This window comes from Acomys russatus, chromosome 26, assembly GCF_903995435.1.
Source record: "Acomys russatus chromosome 26, mAcoRus1.1, whole genome shotgun sequence".
In the NCBI taxonomy this organism is placed as follows: Eukaryota; Metazoa; Chordata; class Mammalia; order Rodentia; family Muridae; genus Acomys; species Acomys russatus.
Window position 1 is genome coordinate 29,340,406 of NC_067162.1, and position 21,843 is coordinate 29,362,248.

At 40.4% G+C, this 21,843-nt stretch overlaps 1 protein-coding gene across 2 annotated transcripts in view; it reads right to left on the reverse strand.

The window, feature by feature from the left end:
- Positions 1–2,643: 2,643 nt before the first annotated feature.
- Terb1 (telomere repeat binding bouquet formation protein 1) overlaps positions 2,644–21,843 on the reverse strand; it is a 44,078-nt gene continuing 24,878 nt past the window's right edge. Inside the window, exons 13-19 of one of the 2 annotated variants that reach the window (XM_051169173.1) lie at positions 16,872–17,218; positions 15,295–15,359; positions 14,922–15,014; positions 8,269–8,415; positions 7,557–7,622; positions 3,513–3,635; positions 2,644–2,913 (exon numbers count right to left, since the gene is read on the reverse strand). In XM_051169173.1, coding sequence (XP_051025130.1) covers positions 2,726–2,913; positions 3,513–3,635; positions 7,557–7,622; positions 8,269–8,415; positions 14,922–15,014; positions 15,295–15,359; positions 16,872–17,218 — 1,029 coding nt within the window. In that variant the 3' untranslated portion in view covers positions 2,644–2,725. The remainder of the gene's footprint in view (positions 2,914–3,512; positions 3,636–7,556; positions 7,623–8,268; positions 8,416–14,921; positions 15,015–15,294; positions 15,360–16,871; positions 17,219–21,843) is intronic. The other variant, XM_051169174.1, reaches the window with a different exon arrangement.

Below are 21,843 nucleotides of genomic sequence, written 5' to 3' on the forward strand. Positions count from 1 at the left end.
GCATCTCACAGCCCCAAGGCCCAGCACTAGAGGTAGCATCTCACAGCCCCAAGGCCCAGCACTAGAGGTAGCATCTCACAGCCCCAAGGCCCAGCACTAGAGGTAGCATCTCACAGCCCCAAGGCCCAGCACTAGGGGTAGCATCTTGTTCCTCCCCCTCATGCTCATTACTCTTTTGTTTGTTAAATTTACTTTTTAAATGTGTCTAGGCATTTTGCCTGCATGCATATGGCACACAAATTGTGTGTAAAATGCCTGTGGAGGGCAGAAGAGGGTGGAACTGGATTACAGATGGTTGTGAGCTGCCATGTGGGTGCTGGGAATTGAACCCAGGTCCTTTGGAAGAGTATTCAGTGCTCTTTACCACTGAGCCATATCTCCAGCCCATGTTTATTATTCTTAAAACTATTATATAGTGAACTTGACATAATTCTCAAGAATTATTGAAAGTTAACCACAAATGCTAGGAATGTTGTTTTTCCTCTCCTTTGTAGATTCTACTTATTTGTGAATGATTTTTACCACAGTTAACAATGCTCTTGGCTTTGCTTCACCAAGTTTCTTTTTTATGCTGTTTTTCAGGACGTGAACAGTTGAGACCAGAAGAAGAGGCTGTTAACTGCTTTTCTTCAATGGAGAGACTGGATGTGAAAGGGTCAAGCACTGTGAAAGAGGAGAAGTAATGGAGAGAAGAAAGCTGTGCTTGTGCATACGAGGAGCAGCTTCAGGGATGACCTCTACCTGAGGGCTCTGGCTAACTTTCCAAGGCACTGATAAATGTCATAAGGAAATGTGATACGGCATGAAAAGCCATTGCCTAAGTGGGTTTCAGATGAAAAGGACAGTGATTCTGGCTCAGCAAAAATTAGAAGCATAAATTACAGGATACAACAATAGGCATATAATTTGCCAACCTGAATTCAAGGCCAGTCTGGTCTGCATGAGACCATGTCTGAAAAACAAAGAGGCGGCTGGCCTCGGGTGGAGAGAAGGGGCAACCAGAGATGCTCAGGACTGCCATCGCCCATGCAGGTGTGCGTTTGCCTTGGAGAAGAATGCAGCAGCACACTCACATCAGCAGAAACAGAAGTGGTCCCAAAACACCTGGAGGACAAACAGCACAGACTAAACCTAACAAAATGAGAAATTAACAGGTGCTCTTACAGCAGGCTTTAACAACAGAACCACAACATGGGCTGGAGATACCACTCAGTTTGCAGAGCGCTGGTGCAGAGCTGTGCTCTGAGCATCCCACAAACTGAGCATGGCCACAGAAACCTGTAATCCCAATACTTGTGAAGCTAACAAAATGGGATATGAGTTCAAAACCAGCCTGTGCTACATAGTGAGATACTGTCTCAATAACAAAACAAGGGCTGGGGCTGTAAGTCAACAGAATACTTGACTAGCAAGCACAGTGCTTTAGGGTCATCAGCTAAACAAAACCAAAGGTCATCCTAAGCTATATACTGAGTACACGGCCAGCCTGGGCTACATAAGACCATATCACAAACAAACCCAATAGGATAGGAATTATTTCAAAATTACTCCAACTACAATGTAAAAAGTTTAACTATATTAGCTATGATTGGGAAGTTAGTCACATAAAATGTCAAAAGACATCAAAATTAAGTTAATAAATTTGGGTCTAGGAGAGAAATTGAGTCCCTTCTCAGGCCATACATTACAAATAGACAGTAATATGTCCAGCAGTGACTAAGCTCATCAGAGGATATGACCCTGTTCTGCTACAGCACGAAGTAGCTGAGGCCCATTAACATGAAGGGAAAAAAATTGCAAGGACAGGAGGCAGACATGAGAGACTGTAAAGCAACTAAAGCAGGGGCCAGCAAGATGGCTTGGTGAGGACAGCATTCACTGCCTATCCTGACACACTGAGTTCAATTCCTAGGACCCACATAGTAGAAGGGAAAAAAGTAACTTCTGCAAGTTGTTTTCTCTGACCTACACATGTATCCTGTGGCACTCCTGTGCCCACAAACATAATAAATCAATGTAATGGATAAATAAACAAATAATACAAGTAAACAGAGCAAAAAGAGAAGCATCTGATCATAGAATATGGGAGTGCTAATACAACTTCATAATTAACCTTTAGAAGAGGAATCATAGCCAGGTGGTGATGGTGTGTGTCTTTAATCCCAGCACCAGGGAAGCAGAGGCAGGCAGATCTCTGTGAGTTTGAGGTCAAGCTGGTCCAACAAAGTGAGTCCAGAACAGCCAGGGTTACACAGAGAAACCCTGTCTCAAAAACCAAACAAAAATAAAAAGAAAGAAAAGAAAGAAAAATAAAAGGAGGAATCATTTCAGTTAACAAAATGTCAAATGTTTATTTGTTTGCTGAGTGCCTTAGTTGAGCAGCTTGAGAAACCTTTTGTGTTCTAGAGTGCACTTTGATACTATGCAAAAATACTGAATTGCAAAAGTCTCATATAGTATTTGTGGCAATATAATGTTAAGTGATGTTGGGGCGGGGGTCGTGTGCCCAGGCTGGGGCCCTGTGAGACACAATGAAGAAAAAAAAAGACAAATCATTTAACCTAAACTATCACTGCTACACAGCGAAACTCTGTCTCAAAAGACAAACAAACAAAAAACAAAAACAAAACAAAAAACTATCTCTGTTTCATCATTCCCAGTCTCATTAGAGTTAAGGATTTTTTTTTTTTAGTTAAGGATTTTTATCTTCTAAGAAATCCTCCAGTCACATGGCTGCACAGCTGGGGCCTCTGATGAGCTTGTGGTATTTGTGAGCAAGGTCTACAGCCCTTCGTCCTTTCTGAAAGGGGAAAGACCACAAAATTGAATTCCAGTGATTTCCCATTTTTTTAACTCCATGGAAAAGGTAATTTACTTCTTCTTTGGTAAAGTTTTTACGAATTCTTCTTTGTTCTGAAATGAATGAATTGTAGAACATATTAATATTTGCCAAAACAAGAAATCTTAAGACTCAAATAAATGTGTAGGTTATTCTATGGATATAAACTACAGAATAAGACAGTTTGATGCCCGGGACACTTATCAAATGGAAATTCACTTCATTTTAAAAGACTACTAAGTTAGGTGCTATAGTGTGATTCTTTTTAACATTATAACTTAATCCATTGAAATAATACTCACACTTGTCAATCGAAAAGCAAGTTTATAAACATTAGATTTTAATGCAGCACTGCTGAGAGGATGGCTAGCAAACAGCTTCACTGTCTTACAGACAGTCTTTTCAAAGGCTCCATAACTTCACAGAGAAGAATACCAACGTCTGTTATTTTGAATACCAGTTTTCATTTTTTTTTAAGAATAAGAGGTTTTTAAAGTTCACTTAATAAACAAAACACATGTTATATCTATAAGTGTGCTCAGCTTATCAAAATGTAAAAGCAAAACAGGTCACATAATGGTAAGAGAAGTCTGTAGGCTTTCTTTTCTTTTCTTTCTTTTTCTTTTTTTGAGACAGGCTTTTCCTATGTAGCCCAGGCTTGCCTCAAACTCACTATGCAGTCCACACTGGCCAGGTGCTTGGGATCGTCTTTCCTTGGCCTCTGGAATGCTGGTGTTACAGGACTGTGCCTCCAAACCCAGAGGTTTTTGAGTATCTGGTTGTTGATGAACAGTGTCTATAACAGAAAGAATACACAGTTGGTAAACAGTTATTTCAATTCTCTTCTGGTGGCTACTACTAGGAAATAGTTTTATTATTACTGTGTGCTTATGTGTATGGACATGGGATGGGATGCATGTGAAGGTTGGAGAACAACTTTGTGGAGTCAGTCTTTTCTTCCACTTTGCTATGGGCTCTAAGGATCAAACTCAGGTCGTCAGGCTTGGTTGCGAGCATGTCTACTGCTGGTCTATCTCTCGAGCCCCAGGACACAGATGTCCTTCATCTCTGTAGTTCATTAATTACTTGTGAAGCCTTGGAGGCAGATGCCAGAGAGAAGTGCTTTTGCATTTCTACTTAAGGCTGCTACTTACTTTAGAAGGAATGGATGTGTAAAATTTCACCCTTATAAGCCAACACTGCTGGCTGGCTGTCCACCTCTCTAAGGTAAGCGTAAAACAAGAGAACACCGTCTCAGCAGAAGCTGAGCAGTTGGTGTTATTACTTAGTAGCTGACATATAAATGCAAGCTCCATGAGAGAGAGGCTCTGAGCAGCTTAGTTACCTGTATTCCCCAGGCTCAGCATAGTGTCTCAGAGATAGCAGGCAATCACCAATACTTACTAAGAGAAAAAGTTGTTATTGCTACAACTGTCTCAAAACTCATACATGAAGTTACTCTTTATTTTGGGGAATGCTGGAAAACTATGGTTACCTAAGTTCCTTTGAAGCATCACTTGATAAATGTATTCTCCTTATAGTCAGAACTAGGTAGGTTATAACTTTTAGGAGGCTGAGGGCTTTGAGTTGTTCACAGAAGCCCCCGCCCCATTCCCACTATGGCTGTCATTTCCCCCACTTACAAATTCTACAGCAGAGAATTGGGTAGCTTTGAAGAAGACTCTGCCCTTCAAAGCTTCACTCCATGGCCTTCTGGGTACAATTTTAAAACATTTATTGTCTATTATTATCAAATTATCATTAGGCTTTTAGAAAGTCTTGCTATATAGCTCACACTTGCCTCAAACTTGTGAGCCTTCTGCCTTAGCTTCCTTAGTGCTGGGATTAAAGGCATGAGTCACAGGCACCCAGCCTTGGTGCTATTCTTAATATCTATGTGTTGCAGAAGAACAGAAGAAAATGAGCAACAGGGATTGATTTAAAAGAGATTAAGAGTTAAATTCTAACAAAGCAGGCCAAATTATTAACTGTGTATTTTTAGTTAACTAAGTCTAAATTATAAAAAATAGTATTTGGTATTAAGCTGAATGTCATTTAACAGTATTTCGGATCCTTCTGTATAATTAATGCATAATCATAATTATGCTCATTTTCATGAGGCTCACTGATTATTTTTAAATGTAAATTAATTATAGACTAATTTTTAGTTGTTATATATTTGAAGACATGTTACTGGAAAAAAAATCTGTTAATAATTTGATGTCAAGTCCTTGCCAAGAACACATTTTTGTTTGGTTTTTGATTTTTCAAGACAAAGTTTCTCTGTGTAGCCCTGGCTGTCCTGAAACTCACTTTGTAGACTAGGTTGGCCTTGAACTCAGAGATCTGCCTGCCTCTGCCTCCCAAGTGCTGAGATAAAGGCATGCACATCATGCCTGGCTAAGAACAAAATTTCTAAGTGTAACATGTCTGTATGGGACAAAATTCCCATTTTGTAATAAATACCACAGAAAGTATCACTTGGAAAAATAGTCACTTCATGCCAGGAATAGTGTTCCATATCTGTTATCATAGCACTTGGAGACTGAGCTATGGGGGATCTTAGAGTGGCAGTGTACTTAATTTTAACTTACATAAATAACTTTTTATTGGTTTAATGTTTTATTTTTTGAAACAGAACCTTACTGTGTGTCCTGGCTGGCCTGGAACTTGCTATGTAGACCATGTTGGCCTTGAACGTCAGCAATCCTTCTTCATGAATTAACTGTAAAAGATTTGTATATGTATATGCATATATATGTATATGTGTGAGCCTACGTGATTTATGTGTGTCCATGAGTGCAGGTCCCCTTGGAGGCTAGTGGGCACTGCGTCCCCTGGAACCTGAGTGGCAGGTGGTTACGATCCACCTATGTCCTGGACAAGAGCAGTAAGCAACTCATCTGCTGTGCTGCTTCCCCAGAAGGCCTTTTAATGTAGAAAGGACACAGGCTGTATAATGTGAATTTTAAGTAGCTTTCAAGGTTTGGCAATAGAAATAACCAAGTAAAATGCTTGCTGGATATATGTAGCCCAGAAGTCTGTAATAAACAACAGAGTGGTTCCATTTATACTACTAGTTTCCAGATGACACTGACAAGTAATGGTCCCCACTGCCATGTTCTTAATCTGAAGGTATTAGCTTCCCAGGATTAGAAGAAAATAATAATGCCTTAAAATCTCTTTGATAGACTGGAATGGTGAAAAGCCAGAGACATATTAATCTTATGGTTAAATTAATATATAATCAATCAAGCAGTGTGTATGGAAACCAGAGGTCAATGCTGGGTTTCCTCCTCTTATCACTTGCCACCTTGATTTTTTTAGACAGGTTCTCTCACTAAACCTGCAACTCAGGCATTGGAAGGATTGGATGGCCTGCCAGGTTTGGGAATCTGCCTGTCTCTGCTCTCCAGCACTGGGATTATAGGTGTGCCACCAGGTCCAGCATGTATATGGGTGCTAGAGATTTAAACTCAGGTCCTTGTGCCTGTACAGCAAGCATTTCAACAACTGACTCATCTCCTCACTCCTTAAATTTTCTCTAAGCTGCCAGCTGGTGGTAGCACACACCTTCAATCCCAGCACTCAGGAGGCAGAGGCAGGTAGATACCCATGAGTTCCAGGCCAGCCTGGTCTACAGAGTTAGATCTAGAACAGCCAAAGGTACACAGAGAGAAACTTTGTCTTGAAAGACAAAAACAACAGGGCATGGTGACACACTCCCTTAATCCCAGCATTTAGGAGGCAGGGGCCAGCCTGGTCTACAAAGTGAGTCCAGGACAACCAAGGCTACACAGAGAAACACTGTCTCTAAAACAAACAAACAAACAAACAAACCACCCCTCCCAAAACCAAACCGAAAAACAAAATAAAAATTTCTGTAAGCTAACTTAAGGACTTTTATTTGTAAGCAGGAAATTAAGATTTATCCTATTTGTCTCTTTAATTTTTATCATTTATAATACTATAGTTATGAACAGAAGCCTTCTGTAAAGTCTCTCTGAAGTACTCATATTCAGAATAATTTGCTTGACGACAGAATACAGCAAGCATTTCTAGATGTCTTGCATTTGAATTTCTGTGATTTACCAGCTGATTATTAACATAATTAAAGGAAATACTATCTATAAACACCTAACATATAGCAGATATTTATAAATTAATAAATGTCAGGGCTGGAGAGATAGCTCAACAGTTAAGAGCACCAAAGGGCTAGAGTTCAATCACCACACACACACACAGCACAGCTTACAGCCATCTACAACTCCAATTCCAGGGAATAGGATGCCCTCTATGGCCTCCAGGGGCCGTGCACACGTACTGCGCACAAATAAAAAGAAATGTCAGGCCGGGCGGTGGTGGCCTTTAATCTCAGCACTCGGGAGGCAGACGCAGGTGGTTCGCTGTGAGTTCGAGGCTAGTCTGGTCTACAAAGTGAGTCCAGCACAGTCAAGGATACACAGAGAAACTCTGTCTTGAAAAACCAATAAAATAAAGTAAAATAAAAAATAAAAAGAAATGTCAGTTTCCTAGAGCGCCTTCCCCAGGTAGCAGCAACAAGTAAACAAGCACCATGAAGGGGGAAGAAGGTGTCTATTCAGTAGGTATAAGCGCATATAAGCCAAGGGTTATCATTTTAAATAATTAACTCAGCGTTCTCTTCTTTTCAGGAGTATGTCAAATTTAAGTGCATTTAAATATTAAATATACTCACTTAGTCCTTCAGAAGCAGGAAGTTCTTTACTAAATGGTCTTCTTCTACGGGGCGTCAGCAAAATTTCTGAAAAACATAGAAAGCATTTAGTATTAGAATAGTAATCTAAGTAGTTACATATCAATTCTATTAGTGCATACTTATTACCCTCTTCAGTAGGAATCCTAAAGTGAACTGTAAGTAATTTTATTTATTATACTTCTTATTGTGTTTGACTGTTAGGCCTGCATGTATACCACATGTGTGCCTGGTGGCTGTAGAAGCCTGAAGAAGATGGACTGGACATAAGATTCTCTGAAATTGGAATTAGAGATGATTGTGAGCCACTGTGTGGGTGCTGGAACCAAACCGGGGTCGTCTATAAGACAATGTTTCTCAGGGTAGCCTTGATTGTCCAGGAACTAACTGTGTAAGCTGGGCTGGCCTTGAACTCAGGGATCTGCCTGCCTCTGCCGCCTGAGTACTGAGATAAAAGACACGTGCCACCACACCAAAAGGCTGAGAATACAGGGGTGTGCTACCATGCCCAGTTTAGGAAGAATTTTTAAGCCACTACAGACTAAATCTACTCTAGTACAACTTAAATTACTGGTTAGCCAGAGAAAGGCTTTTCTTTTCAACATTATTTTATGCTCTAGTCAACAAACATAATATTTTAGATGATAGTTCAGAATGTATAGCCATAATTAGTTAAAGTTGCTGAATTAATTACGTTTTTCACAGATAAATGCTCTCCTTAGTTCACTTTTATATTTGTCTTCAGCTTCCATAATGACTTTATGATGATCACATGGGTGTGCACAAGAGTGCAGACGCTTGCTATAATTTCGGCTGTTGAGTTTTCTTACTACTATGCAACCTGAAAAGAAAACAAATTAAGTTGATACACAGATGTTACAATATTATATACTAATAACTCTGAAATCAGATAACCTCTATGATGATAACTAAAGCAAAATTAGGAGTTTTTAAGTATTTCAGGAAACCCCAACTCATCGCAGAGAGTAAATAAAATAAATACAAAGAAGTAAGTGGGCAGAGGTATGAAGTTATGGCCACACAAAAGAAAAGCACCCAACCCACTGTGCTGACACATGCCTATAATCCTAAGTACTTAGGAGGTCAGGACAAGAGGGCAGGGGTTTGCAAATTCAAGGCTAGCTTGGGCAGTTTTGTGAAACCTGTCTCAAAAAAAGTGAAACAGCGACTCCAGGTCAGCGTATAGTGCTCATCTAGCATGTACAAAGCCCTGGGCTCAACTCTCAGTGCTGACAAAGAAAAGGAAAGGGCTAAGATTAGCTCAGCTGGTAGACTATTTGCCTAACATGCACAGAGCTCTGGGTTAAACCCCTAGCACAGCATAAAACTGAGCACACATCTGTATCCCAGCCTTTAGGAGGTAGAGGCAGAAGGGCAGTTCATGGTTATACTTGCTTGTGGTTTGACTGAAAGGTCCCCATAGTCTCAGGCACTTGAACACTTGGTCCCAGCTGGTGGTGCTGTTTGAGAAAGTTCAGGACCTGTGTCACTGGAGATGGGCTCTGACAGTTTAAAGACTGGTGCCATTTCCAGTGTGTTCTGTCTGCTTCCTTCTTGTGCTTCACAGTGTGAGCTCTTAGCTCACATGGAGGTGATGGTGATGGACTCCTATTTTTCTGGAACCTTACTTCTGTAAGTTGCCTTGGTCCTAGTGTTTTTAGTTATTTATTTTTTTTCGAGACAGGGTTTCTCTGTGTAGCCATGGCTGTCCTGGACTCACCTTGTAGAGCAGGCTGGCCTTGAACTCACAGCAATACGCCTGCCTCTGCCTCCCAAGTGCTGGGATTAAAGGTGTGTGCCACCATGACCCGCTCCTTTCTTTCTTTCTTAAGAGCTACCTTGGTATAGTGTTTCTTTACAGCAATAGAACAGCAGCCGAAACAACACAACTTCTCAGTTTTGTAATAAAGGTATATACTGCTACATACTTTCACCCTCATTTCCTTTTCCACATGGATACTTTATGTGGTCCTTACTTTTTATCATAAAATTTTCTAAAGCCCAGCTTCATAAGAATGTAGTGTCAGAGCTGGGTGGCAATGGTGCACACCTTTAATGTCAACACTCAAGAGGCCGAGGCAGACAAAATGAGTTCAAGGCCAGCCTTGTCTACAGAGAGAGTAGCAGGACAGCCAGGGCTACACAGAGAAACTGTCTCAAAACAACAGCAAAAAAAAGAACACGTTTTCAGGCAAGACACAGTGTGTCACTGTGTCACTGCCAGTGGGACCTATAACCACAGCTTTTTGGGAAATGGAGGCTGAGCTGGGAGGGTCACTTAGGCCCATGAATTCCAGGCCAGCATACGTATTATATAAATATCCCATCTTTCAAAAACACCCCACAATTTTATCAAGTGGCATTAATATGACGAATGTGGTACAATCTAATGCTTTCAGTGTTGAAACTGTGATCTACCTTGAGTTACAAGTATGGTATACAGCAGATGTTGATTACTGTATTTCCCTTAAACTAAAAAAATATATATTGTATAGTAAGTACCCTTATAAACTCACTCCAGAGTTCCTGGGGACCTACATGGACAACCTGGGAACTATGGCTTTGGATTTCTGAGAGGAAAATGTTTCAAGACATAATTTTCATAAACACAGAGAAACTAAGGGACATAAGAAATTTTATGGAGTGGGAGATACTGTTGGGTGGCAAAGAGTACTTGCTATTCTTGCAGAGGACTTTGGTTCGATTCCTACTACCCATATGGGGGCCAACAACTGCCTGCAACCTCAGTTCCAGGGGATCCATGCCCTCTGAACTCCAAGAACTGCTGTACACATATGAGATACATGAACTCATATAAGAACACACACATATATTTGTGAAAATAAATATTTATATTTGTGAAAATAAATATTTTCTTACAAAGAATTTTCTTAAGCCACTGGTTTTAGCTAGGTGTGGTAATGCACATCTGTAATTCCAGCACTCTAGGCAGATGCAAGAGGATCACATGTTTGAGACCCAACAGAGCTGAGGCAGGCAAGCACTGGGGCAATTTTAGTAACCTGAGACTGTATGGATTTGGATCATGAGCAATCGTTTTTAGTATGTATGTATGTATGTATGTATGTATGTATGTATGTATGTATGTATGTATAGTGTTCTGCCTGCATGTATTGCTGCACGTCAGAAGAGGGCACCAGATCTCATTATAGATGATTGTGAGCTACCATGTGGTTGCTGGAAATTGAAGTCAGGACTTTTGGAGAAACAGTGTTCTTAATCCCTGAGCTATCTCTCCAGCCCAGTAATCTCCTCTTCTAATGCATTTGGCAGCTGTGGTGGCTCCTCTCCCTGGCATGGCCTCAGGTATTTGAATGATCGGTTCCCTGTTGATGGTGTGGCTTGGAGAGGTTGCAGTAGTGTAGCATTGCCGGAGAAGCACCTCACTAGGGGTAAGCTTTGAGACTGTGCAGCTATGCTCTATTTTCAGTTCACTCATTCTGTTTTATGTTTGTGGTTGAAGATCTCATCTCTCAGCTTCTTGCTCCTACTACCATGCCTGCTACTTGCTGCCATGCCTCCCTGCCACGATGGACTCTTCTTCCTCTAGAACCATAAGACAAACCCTTCCTTCTATAAATTGCATTGGACATGGTGTTTTATCACAGGAACAGAAAACTAATACAGCAGCCTAGTTCTTTTATCTATATATATATTATACACAGACAACCCTCACTGAACAATGCACTAAAGAATCTTGGATACTTAAACACTCATCAGACATACACCTCTCTCTCTCTGACCAATGGGGAATGTTTCTCCTTCCTTCACAATAAAACCTAGACAGGTGTTATTGTTATTTATTATTATTATTATTATTATTATTATTATTATTATTATTATTATTATTAAAAATATGTATAAGGGAGTTTTGCCTGCATATGTATCTGTATGCCAACTATATGTAGTGCCCATGGTCAGAAAAGGATGTCAGATCCTCTAGAATTGGATTTATAGATGGCTGCGAGCAGCCATGTTGGTACTAGAAATTGAAGAGTGAGTGAGTGTGTGTGTGTGTGTTGCACATGTTGGTGCATGACTCCCGAAGGCTTATATACTTAAATGTTTGTTCCCCAGTTGGTGGGCTGTTTAGGAAGGATTAGGAGGTTTGGCCTTGCTGGAGGAGCTGTGTCACTGGGGGTGGGCTGCCTTTAGCGGTTTCAAAAGCCCATGCCAGGCCCAGTCTTGTTCTCTTTTTTTCTCTGAAACTGTAACAAGGCCTCAATTAAATACTTTATTTTTCTTCATTTTTAAAATTTAAGTAATTTATTCAGATTATAAATACTTTCTTTATAAGTTACTTCAATCGTATTGTCTCACCACCACAACAGAACGGTAACCAAGACAGCCATCGAAGCCAGAAAAGAGTGCCAGATCCCTTGGAGCTAGAATTACAGGTGGTTGTGAGCAGTGAATGTTGGAAACTAAACTCGGGTCCTCTCCTAGAGCATTATGGTTCTTAACCACGTCCCTAAGTGTAAATAGACAGTTTCTATTGAAATATATTCCCCGTGCATCTGAATATGAGGAATCCAGGCCTGAACTCGTTTTGGGTGCATGTGCGGTAGAGACAAATGGTTCTCAAATAAACTTTTAGGAAGAATTCCCTATTTGCCATCCTATGCATATGCATAATTTAGTAGGCACATGATTAAAAGCAGACACATTATGGGGAGGGACATACACAGGAGGATGATTACATGACCTAACCTATCAATCAAAGCAGAGAAGTATTCATGCTTCACCTGTAAAAACTACCCTTCTCCTTTTCTTGAGCTCCAAATAATAATTACATCCATACGCCATGAGCTCTGAAGTACTCTAAGGAGCGTAGCCCACTGTCAGTCTCTACCCCCTCTAATCTATACTACTGATGGGCTTTTTAAAAAAGATTTCTTTATTTATTATGTATACAATATCCTGCCTGCAAGCCAGAAGAGGACACTAGATTTCATCAGAGATGGCTGTGAGCCACCATGTGGTTGCTGGGAATTGAACTCATTACCTTTGGAAGAGCAGTCAGTGCTCTTAACCTCTGAGCCATCTCTCCAGACCCCCTGATGGGCTCTTAATAAAGTTACCTTGTTACTTTTGTACAACTATGTGAGCCCTTACTTTCAGTGATTTGGATAAGAGGTCAAGAACCTGATAACCCTGGCCACTGATAACGAAGCTATAAAGTAAGACCCTATGTCAATTACCTAAAAAAAAAAAAAAGAATGAGTTAATAATGAGTAAGTCACCAGTTTTAGGTGGAAGTCTCCAGATAAACTAACATTTAAAGTTCAGTAGAATGACAAAAATAACTAAATTAGTTAATTAACTGGGTTTAGAGGGAAAGTGAGGCTTTATGTAACTTTAACATATGAAAATAGGTAGACTAGCAAGAAAAAGAAGAGGGGCAGATAAAGCTCACAGCAGTAGTAGAACTCTTGTCTAGTGTGTGTGAGGTCCTAGGCTCAATCCCCAGTAATTATTAGAGTGTGTGGGAGTAGACAAGAGGACTCCTGCCTGGCTTAGGGAATCAGGGGAACATTTGTACTGAGAGAGAAGGAGTCAAGGAATCACCAATAACAAGTAGAAGGATGCCCTGGCATGGTCATGCACGCTGATAACCCCAGCACTTGGAGAGGCAGAAGACTGCTGAAAACTCAGGTCAAGTCTGGTCTACACAGCAAATCCAAGGTCAGCTAGGGCTACACAATCAAACTTCATCTCAGAAGATCCCTCTCAGGGCTGGGGAGATGGCTAAGTTGTTGAGATCCTTTTCCAGAGGATCTGGGTTCAATTCCCAGCACCAACATGACAGCTCACAACAGTCTATAACTCCAGTTCTGGGGTGACTGATGCTTTGTTCTGGCTGGCCTCCTTGGGCACCAGGTACAGTGATGCACAGGCACACATGTAAGCAAAACACCCACCTCTCTCTCTCCCCCTCCTTCCCTCCTTTTCTCCCTCTTAAAAGGAGTAGATTTAAAATGAAAGCAAATTGTACCAAGTATTTGGATTTTTTTAAGTTAAGGAAAAATAAGCATGGTTCAGGTAGAGCAAATGGATGTAATAGGCCGAACTATCTGCCTAGGCATTCTGCAATGAACTATAAATACTGTGAAATTTATTCAGAAAGTACAACAATCAGCACCTATTTGACGTGAACTACCTCAATCAAGGAAGCTGTAGTTTCAGCACTGAAATATTAGGTTAATCCACGAGTGGTGGCTTATGGCTGAATTGAAGGCTAGCCTAGACTATAGAGTGCTGGCTCACAGCTGCATCTCAGGCTAGCCTAGCCTACAGAGTGGGTTCCAAGTCAGCCTGGATTACAGTGTCTCAAAAGCAGATAAAAAGAAACAAGATTAAACCACATTTTTCATAAATGTTGTCTGTGGCTGTTTGAATAAAAATGGCCCCATAGGCTCATACATTTGAAGGCTTAGTCACAGGGAGTGGCACTACCAGAGGAGGGTTAGGTGTGGCCTTGCTGGAGGAAGTGTGTCATGGGCAGGGTGGGCTTTGAGGTTTCAAAAGCCCAGAGACTTTCTCTCTTGGCCTATAGATTTAAAAGGAAAGCAGGACTGGTCTTTCTCTTGGCTTTTTGAGACAGGGTTTTTGTCATTCTGTAAACCAAGCTGGCCTCAAACTGCCTCCCCAGTGCTGGCATTAAAGGTGTGTGCACCGCCCAGCTCTGCCTCAGGCTCTTAAGTAACTGGAAAAGGGGTGTGCTGATTTAAAGGCAGGGGCTGCAGAAGAGAGTCCACAATCATATGACACAGAGGAAAGAGGACATGGGATTCCATTATGACTACACATAGGCGTCAGAACAGACGAGTATCGGCATCCAAAGGGAGATGGTAGGTCTGGAAGGAAGAGAAAGATTGGGGTCGGCCAATGAGACCTTACAGAAAAAAAAAAATCAGTAGTGGGGCATGTAACAATAGGAACATTAATAGATTTATTTCAAATATAAAAATATATATAGATTACTTAATACCTGTTTAGAGTATAATACAGAGTAAATATTTCTCTATTCCTGAAAACATCTTTATCATGTTCATTTAAAGTTATAGATGGTGTCGTGACAAAAACAAAACAATAAAGAATCAATGTTTTAACTGCATTTACTCATGTGGGCATGGCGTAAAGCAAAATAAAGAATGCTGACTGGAATGCTTTCATTCAAAATTCAGTTGTCATTTATTCAAATGAGATGAACTTAAATCACTAAGGCAGAAGTGTTATAAATTCTAGTTAACTAATAGCAGATATGGATTCAATTATGAAGTTATTATAATTAAAAATATTTACCTGAGCACCTATTTTTCAACATTCTGAAACAGCTGTCAGTTGCTTGAAAACCAAGTTCTTTATCTATTATGTCTAAACACAATGTAAATGGATCTGAAAATGCAAAATGTAAGTTTTGTTTAATGAAAAGGTTTTGAAATTTATAAGATTTATTAAGTCTCAGATTTTCATGCATTTTCTCTCACTACTGCATACCCAGTCATGTTAGTGGATGAAGAGAAGGGTTCTGGATATGAGTAAATGGTAATAAAGGCATATGTGCCAGAGTCACAAGCACGGCTTATCCAGAGTAGATATGCCAATTCACATGTGAGTTTCAGCCATCTAATACCCATCTCTTGAACAATCAAATCAGCAGCATTGTAAATCATACCTGTTTCTGGCACTAGCTTCTTTCTATCTTTGACAGTGTGAGTCAGATGATTAACAACATGGTCACTAAAAGAAAATGATACTTCGTTATTAGACATCTATTTTGAGATCTTTAGGAGATGGGGCCTTATACAAGGTCTTTTTTTTCCCTTCCCAAGACAGAGTTTCTCTGTGTAGACCTGGCTGTTCTGGACTAGCATTATAGACCAGGTTGACCTTGAACTCACAGACATCCACCTGCCCCTGGGCCCCTGTGCTGGGATTAAAGGTGTGCGCCACTGCTGCCCAGCTCTTATACAAGGTCCTAAGATCACCAGCTATACAACCTTGAAGGGGACTGTGGGACCCTGGTTTGTCCTCCTCCCCACCTAGTTTCTTGGCTTATGAGGTAATTGGTTTGCTCCTACAGATGCTACTGTCAGGTTGTGCTGCCCTTGCTAGAGATCCTAGAGCAAAGAGTACTGAGCCCACTATTTCAGACTTTAACTTCCAGAACCATGAGTCAAAATAAACCTTTTCGGGCTGGAGAGATGGTTCAGTGGTTAAGAGCGCTGCCTGCTCTTCCAGAGGTACTGAATTCAATTCCCAGCAACCACATGGTGGCTCACAACCATCTATAAGTGACCTGATGCCCTCTTCTGCAGATAAACCACTCATAGGCAATAAATAAATAAATCTTTTTAAAAACTTATAAAAAAAATAAGCCTTTTCCTTTTAAAAGTTAATTGCCTTGGGTATTTTGTTATAATGACAGAAAACTGATTGCTACACAAATTTGGTCAAAGTCAGGGTCTGCAATAGTCATAGCCTTGTTTGTAGAAGTGAACAAGCCTCTAGAGAGTGAAAGAGGACGTGAGAGAAGTACTGTAAGGCCTGGCCTTAAACTCACTTGGTATTAGAGGGTGACTTTGAATTTTTTTTTTAATCCTTCTGCCTCTACTTCCTGAGTGCTGGAATTAAGGTGTGCGTTACCACACCCAATTTATGTGGTGCTGGGGCCTTGAGTTTGATACCTAGCATATGACAAAGTGTGTATGTGGGGGGGGGGGGGAACAGATAAATGAATAAGAGCCAGAGTTCTAAAAACAAGACAAAAACAGGAAAAAAACATTTAAAAGAAAAGATGGATTATGGATGCAGCTCAGCTGGTAAAGTGTCTGCCTACCATTCATGAAGCCCTGGTTCAATCCCCAGCACCACATAAACTGGGTGTGGAACACACTTTAACCCCTGCACTCAGTATTTTCCCCTTTCCCATGCATTCTTATAGCAGGCAACCCTGAGTAAAGACAGCCAGGCACCCAAGCACATCACACTAAAGGCATGGGAGGAGGAAGGGAACTTATGAGAAAGATATTGGCAAGAGATAAGAAAATTCTGAAGGGGAAATATGATAAAGTAAATTTTATATGTGTGAAATTGTAAAGGTTAAATACATTTGAAAAAAGGAACAAAAGCAATTCCTACTTTATGCTCCCTGAAGACCATGTTCTATCATTCCTGTACCCACAGAGCTTAACAACACGGCACACAATAAACACGCAGGGCAGAAGCAAGCACCATAATCATAAACTATACCTTGGTTGAGAAATAGGATCCTTTTGGTCAAAAGTTTCTTTTTCATTTAAGTTTTGAGTGCAGCTTAAAGTGGCTTTATGTAAAATCTTATTTTGTCCTCTTTCCCTAAAAAAAGGATTAACTGGATTTATGTTCTTTTTCAGAGTCTTCATTTTGTTTTCATTTGCACATGCTTTCGACATGACTCCACTGGACTCATAATTGTGGAGCTGTGTAGACTGGTTTGTATTCTTATCTTCTGCTTTGGTGCCTTCAATACTATCTGCACAGACATGTTGCATATTGGTCTGCATTTTTATTTTCACAGATAAGGGATTATTCTTATATTGTCCACTTTGTTGTTTTTCCTACAATGTAAAATATAGCAAGTAAATAATTTCAATAGTTATTCTTTATAATATGCTTTACAGTTCCTTTAAATAATATATAAAACTTTGATAATATAACACTTATAGTAAAAGAAATAATTTATATTAGGAGGAAAAATAGTTTCTTTAATAAATGATGTTGGTATACTTGAGAAACTACCTGAGGAAAAATAATGTAGCTATATGACAATTCCACAACAATAAAGTAAAAGTGAACCAAATATTCTTAAAATGTCAAATAAAATTATATAGGCTCAGGGAGATAGCTAGGTGGGTAAAGGTGCTTGCTGCTGAGCTTGACAATCTAAGTGTGATCCCAGGACCCACATGGTAGAAGGAGATTATCTTCTACACACACACACACACACACACACACACACCATCCATTAATAAAAGAAACTATTATCAAGGGGTAGAAGACCTTTCCAAAAAGTATACAATAATACATCACAAAAAAATAAAAACTAATGTGCTTGACCACATAAAGTATCTTTGAAAGTTCTCCTAGACTCCAAGGACAACGGAGGAGAATGGATTTAGTGGGGGAAAGGGCAAGAAGCAAAACCAATGACAATCAAGACATGCAAAATCATGTACTAGACCACAGGGCAACTCTTTTTTTTTTTTTGTTTTAAAGTTTTTCTAGACAAGGTTTCTCTGTGTAGCCTTGGCTGTCCTGGACTTGCTTTGTAGACCAGGCTGGTTTCGAACTCACAGCGATCTGCCTGCCTCTGCCTCCCGAGTGCTGGGATTACAGGCGTGTGCCACCACCCCTAGCTAAAGATCATTTTTTAAAAGAGTAAACCCACCCCACAATAACAGGCAGCAATGGAATAAGACATAAAAAAAAAAAACCACCCTGAAAACTAAAGACATATGAATAACCTATGCAGGTTTGATAAAGCTGAATCCAAAACTGACTACCTGAGATACAAACCCTTAAAAGGTACATCAATGTGAATTTTTAAGTGCTGGGGAAGGGAGGGAGTGGAAAGTAGGATGGAAGGGTAATCTGTGGTCAGCATATAAATGTATGGGAGGGGAATAAAAATAACATAACACAAAATAAAATCCTTATGCTGAGGATAAGGATTATACAAGCTTCCAAAAAGAGAAAGTAGGTCACACTAAGAGATTAGATTGGCTTTGGACACAAAGAATAACATCAAAAGCTGTAACACAGGGGAGCAATGAAGCAGGAGAGAAGAAATTAAGGGAGCATGAGAAAGGGGGCCTTTCTCTATAGAGAAGCCTTTAACTATAGAATCTAGTTTGTTTTTCCTGATGGCTATGAATGAAAAAACTCCAACACAGGCCAGTGAGATGGCTTAGTGGGTAAAGACAGTTTGCTAATCAGGCCTGATGAGCTGAGCTCAAACCTCAGAACCCACATAAAGGAAGAAGGGAAGAATCAGCTTTACAAAGTTGTCCGCTACCCACCACACATACACCAGGAGACTCTTAACACAGCTGGGTGTGGCTCATCACCTCTGCTGCCTGTAAACATATCATCCTGCCTCCACCTCAGAGCTGAGATAACAGGTGTATACCACCATGCCTGGTGGGAGATTCTTTACCATAAGAGAACTAAGTAAAAACTAGCTCACTATTTTTTACCTAAATTTTAAGCTTTACTTAACGTTTATATCTTGTAAATTTTGTCCTTTTAGTAGTATAATTTGTTAGTTATTTTTATAAAATTGTGTTCATTCCTCAGTTTCTATCTTAACCCAGCTATCACACAAATAATTGAGATTCATATTTGTTTAATAATAACTTTCACAACACAATAACTGAGCAGTTACTACTCTATTTTTAACCCTCTAAGCTAATCTGGTTTCCTTCCAGAATATATCCCAGAGATACTAGTACTTTATGGCTTGCTTATTCCAGCTCCTCCCCCTGATGTTATTTGGACCTCTCTGGCTGGTGAATCCCCTACTTCCTCCTCTAACTCTTCCTCCCCTGGCTGGCAGAAGTCCAGCTTTATTCTCTCTCAGTGACTGGCTTATATATAAGCTGCTTCAATGGAATGCTAGGGGACAATTGGGAGCAGTGTTTACACAACACTGAGACAGGAGATTCTCAGAACAAAGACTGAAATGAGATATGGGAGGTACAGAAATCAGCATTTAAATTACACAATAACCTTATGCCCACATAAATTAGAAAGCTATATGTATCTTGAGAATTTAGCATGTCTTCGTGTATACTATCGTTTTCTTTTTTTTTTTTTTTTTAGAGAATTATTTATTATGTATACAGTGTTCTGCTTGCATGTACACCTGAATACCAGAAGAGGGCCCCAGGTCACATTATAGATGATGTGAGCCACTATGTGGTTGCTGGGAATTGAACTCAGGACCTTTGGAGGAACAGCCAGTGCTCTTAACCTCTGAGCCATCTCTCCAGCCCTTTTCTTACTATCTCTCCTTGTTGTAAAACTTAATAAGATAGCTAATTCTGCTTCAGTTTCACTCTGAAATTGTTTTCTGTGGTTTAGTCAAGAACGCAACTTTACCTGAGTGGAGATTACTAAGAACACAGAGAGCTATTCTCTAAGATGGTGTACGTGCTATGGAAACCAAAGTGGTGTTTCTCAAAAACTGCACATAGAATTACACCATGGCCCAGAAATTCTACTTCATAAGAAGTACAAGCAAGATTTAAACAAATGTTTGAGTGCATGCTTGTCCGTCTCTGTGTCTGTGTCCGTCTTTGTGTCTGTGTCCGTGTGTGTGTGTCCGTGTGTGTGTGTGTGTGTGTGTGTGTGTGTGTGTCTGTGTCCGTGTGTGTGTCCGTGTGTGTGTCTGTGTCCGTGTGTGTGTCCGTGTGTGTCCGTGTGTCCGTGTGTGTGTCCGTCTTTGTGTCTGTGTCCGTGTGTCCGTGTGTGTGTGTGTGTGTGTGTGTGTGTGTGTGTGTGTGTCCGTGTGTGTGTGTGTGTGTGTGTGTTGAAAACTGAGGATGCAGCATAGTAGTAGAGCAGCACTGGCACGCAAAGCCCGGGGTTTGATCCTCAAAACTTCAAAAAAGAAAAATATGTAATATACATTTATATATTATGTACATAAAATAACTGTAGGGGCAGAAAGTCGGAGAGTGGCTACCAGGGCCAGCCAATTAAAGAGTTAGGAGTTACTTAATGATCACAGAGTTTCAGTTTAGAACGATGCATGTGCTTCGGCAATAGCAGTGTCTTAGGGTTATTAATTCTGTGATTAAACACCAAGACCAAAATAACCTGGGGAAGAAAAGGCTCACACTTCCACATCATCCAAGGAAGTCAGCACAGGCACTCAAGCAGGACTCTAGAGGCAGGAGCGGATGCAGAGGCCACGGAGGGGTGCTGCTTACTGGCTTGCTTCACATGGCTTGCTCAGTCTGCTTTCTTTCTTTCTCTTCTTTTTCTTTTTTTTTTAAGATTTATTTATTATGTATACAGATCTCATTATAGATAGTTGTGAACCAACATGTGGTTGCTGGGATTTGAACTCATGACCTTTGGAAGAGTAATCAGTGATCCTAACCTCTGAGCCATCTCTCCAGCCCTCAGTCTGCTTTCTTATATCACCTAGTACAACCAGCCCTGGGGTGGCCCCACCCACAATGGCCCACCCACATTAATCAATAATAAAATGACCCACAGGCTTGCCTACAGCTCAATTTTATGGAGGCATTTTCTCAACTGAGGCTCCCTCCTTTCTGATAATTTTAGCTTGTGTCAGGATGACATAAAACCAGCCAGGACAACTGATTCCTTCTACAAATGCATCACTGTTAAACCACAACCTTAAGATTACACATTAATAAAGACATCACAATATAGAATATTTTATAAACCAGCCCCACAGACTCTCTCTTTAAAAACATTCAGTTTCTATTAAAATTCAAATTCTCTGTAAAACTCTGTAAAATAGCCAGGCAGTGGTGGCACATGCTTTAAAAAAAATTTTTTTTTAATTATTATTAAGGGCTCCAGACATTGTGTAAGCTTTCCTTTAAGTTATGTTGGGAATCAAGAACAACACCGTATGGACCTGTCTGCAGGCAGTGCAGAAAGGCTGGAGCATGCCTTTAATTCCAGAACTCAGGAGGCAGAGGCAGATGGATCTCTATGAGTTTGAGACCAGATTGGTCTACAGCGTGAGTTCCAGGACAGTCAGGACTACACACAGAAACTATATCTCGGAAAAAACAAAAACAAACAAACAAATAAAAAAAGTGGGCTCCTGTAAAATCAAAAATAAAGTCTCTCAACCATAGGCTCCATTATTCTATTCAAAAGGGAAGATCCAGGGCACAGTCACAATCTGAACAAAGTAAACCAAGCTTCAACAGGATGAATCACTGGGATTCACTCACAATTTTCTGGGCTCCTTTAAAGGGATCGGGTCACTCTTCTGGCTCCACTCTCTGCAGCACACACAGCTTGTGTTTCAGGCTCTGGCAGGCTCCATGCTATTCTTGGTTGTCATACCATGGTACCAGAATCACTAAAATCCCACGGTCTCTGTTGCAACTGAGCTGCACTTCCGCCAGTAGCCTCTTCTTGATGCCAAACCCCCACTTCTGAGACTTCAACTGCTACCGAGGCTGTGCCTTCT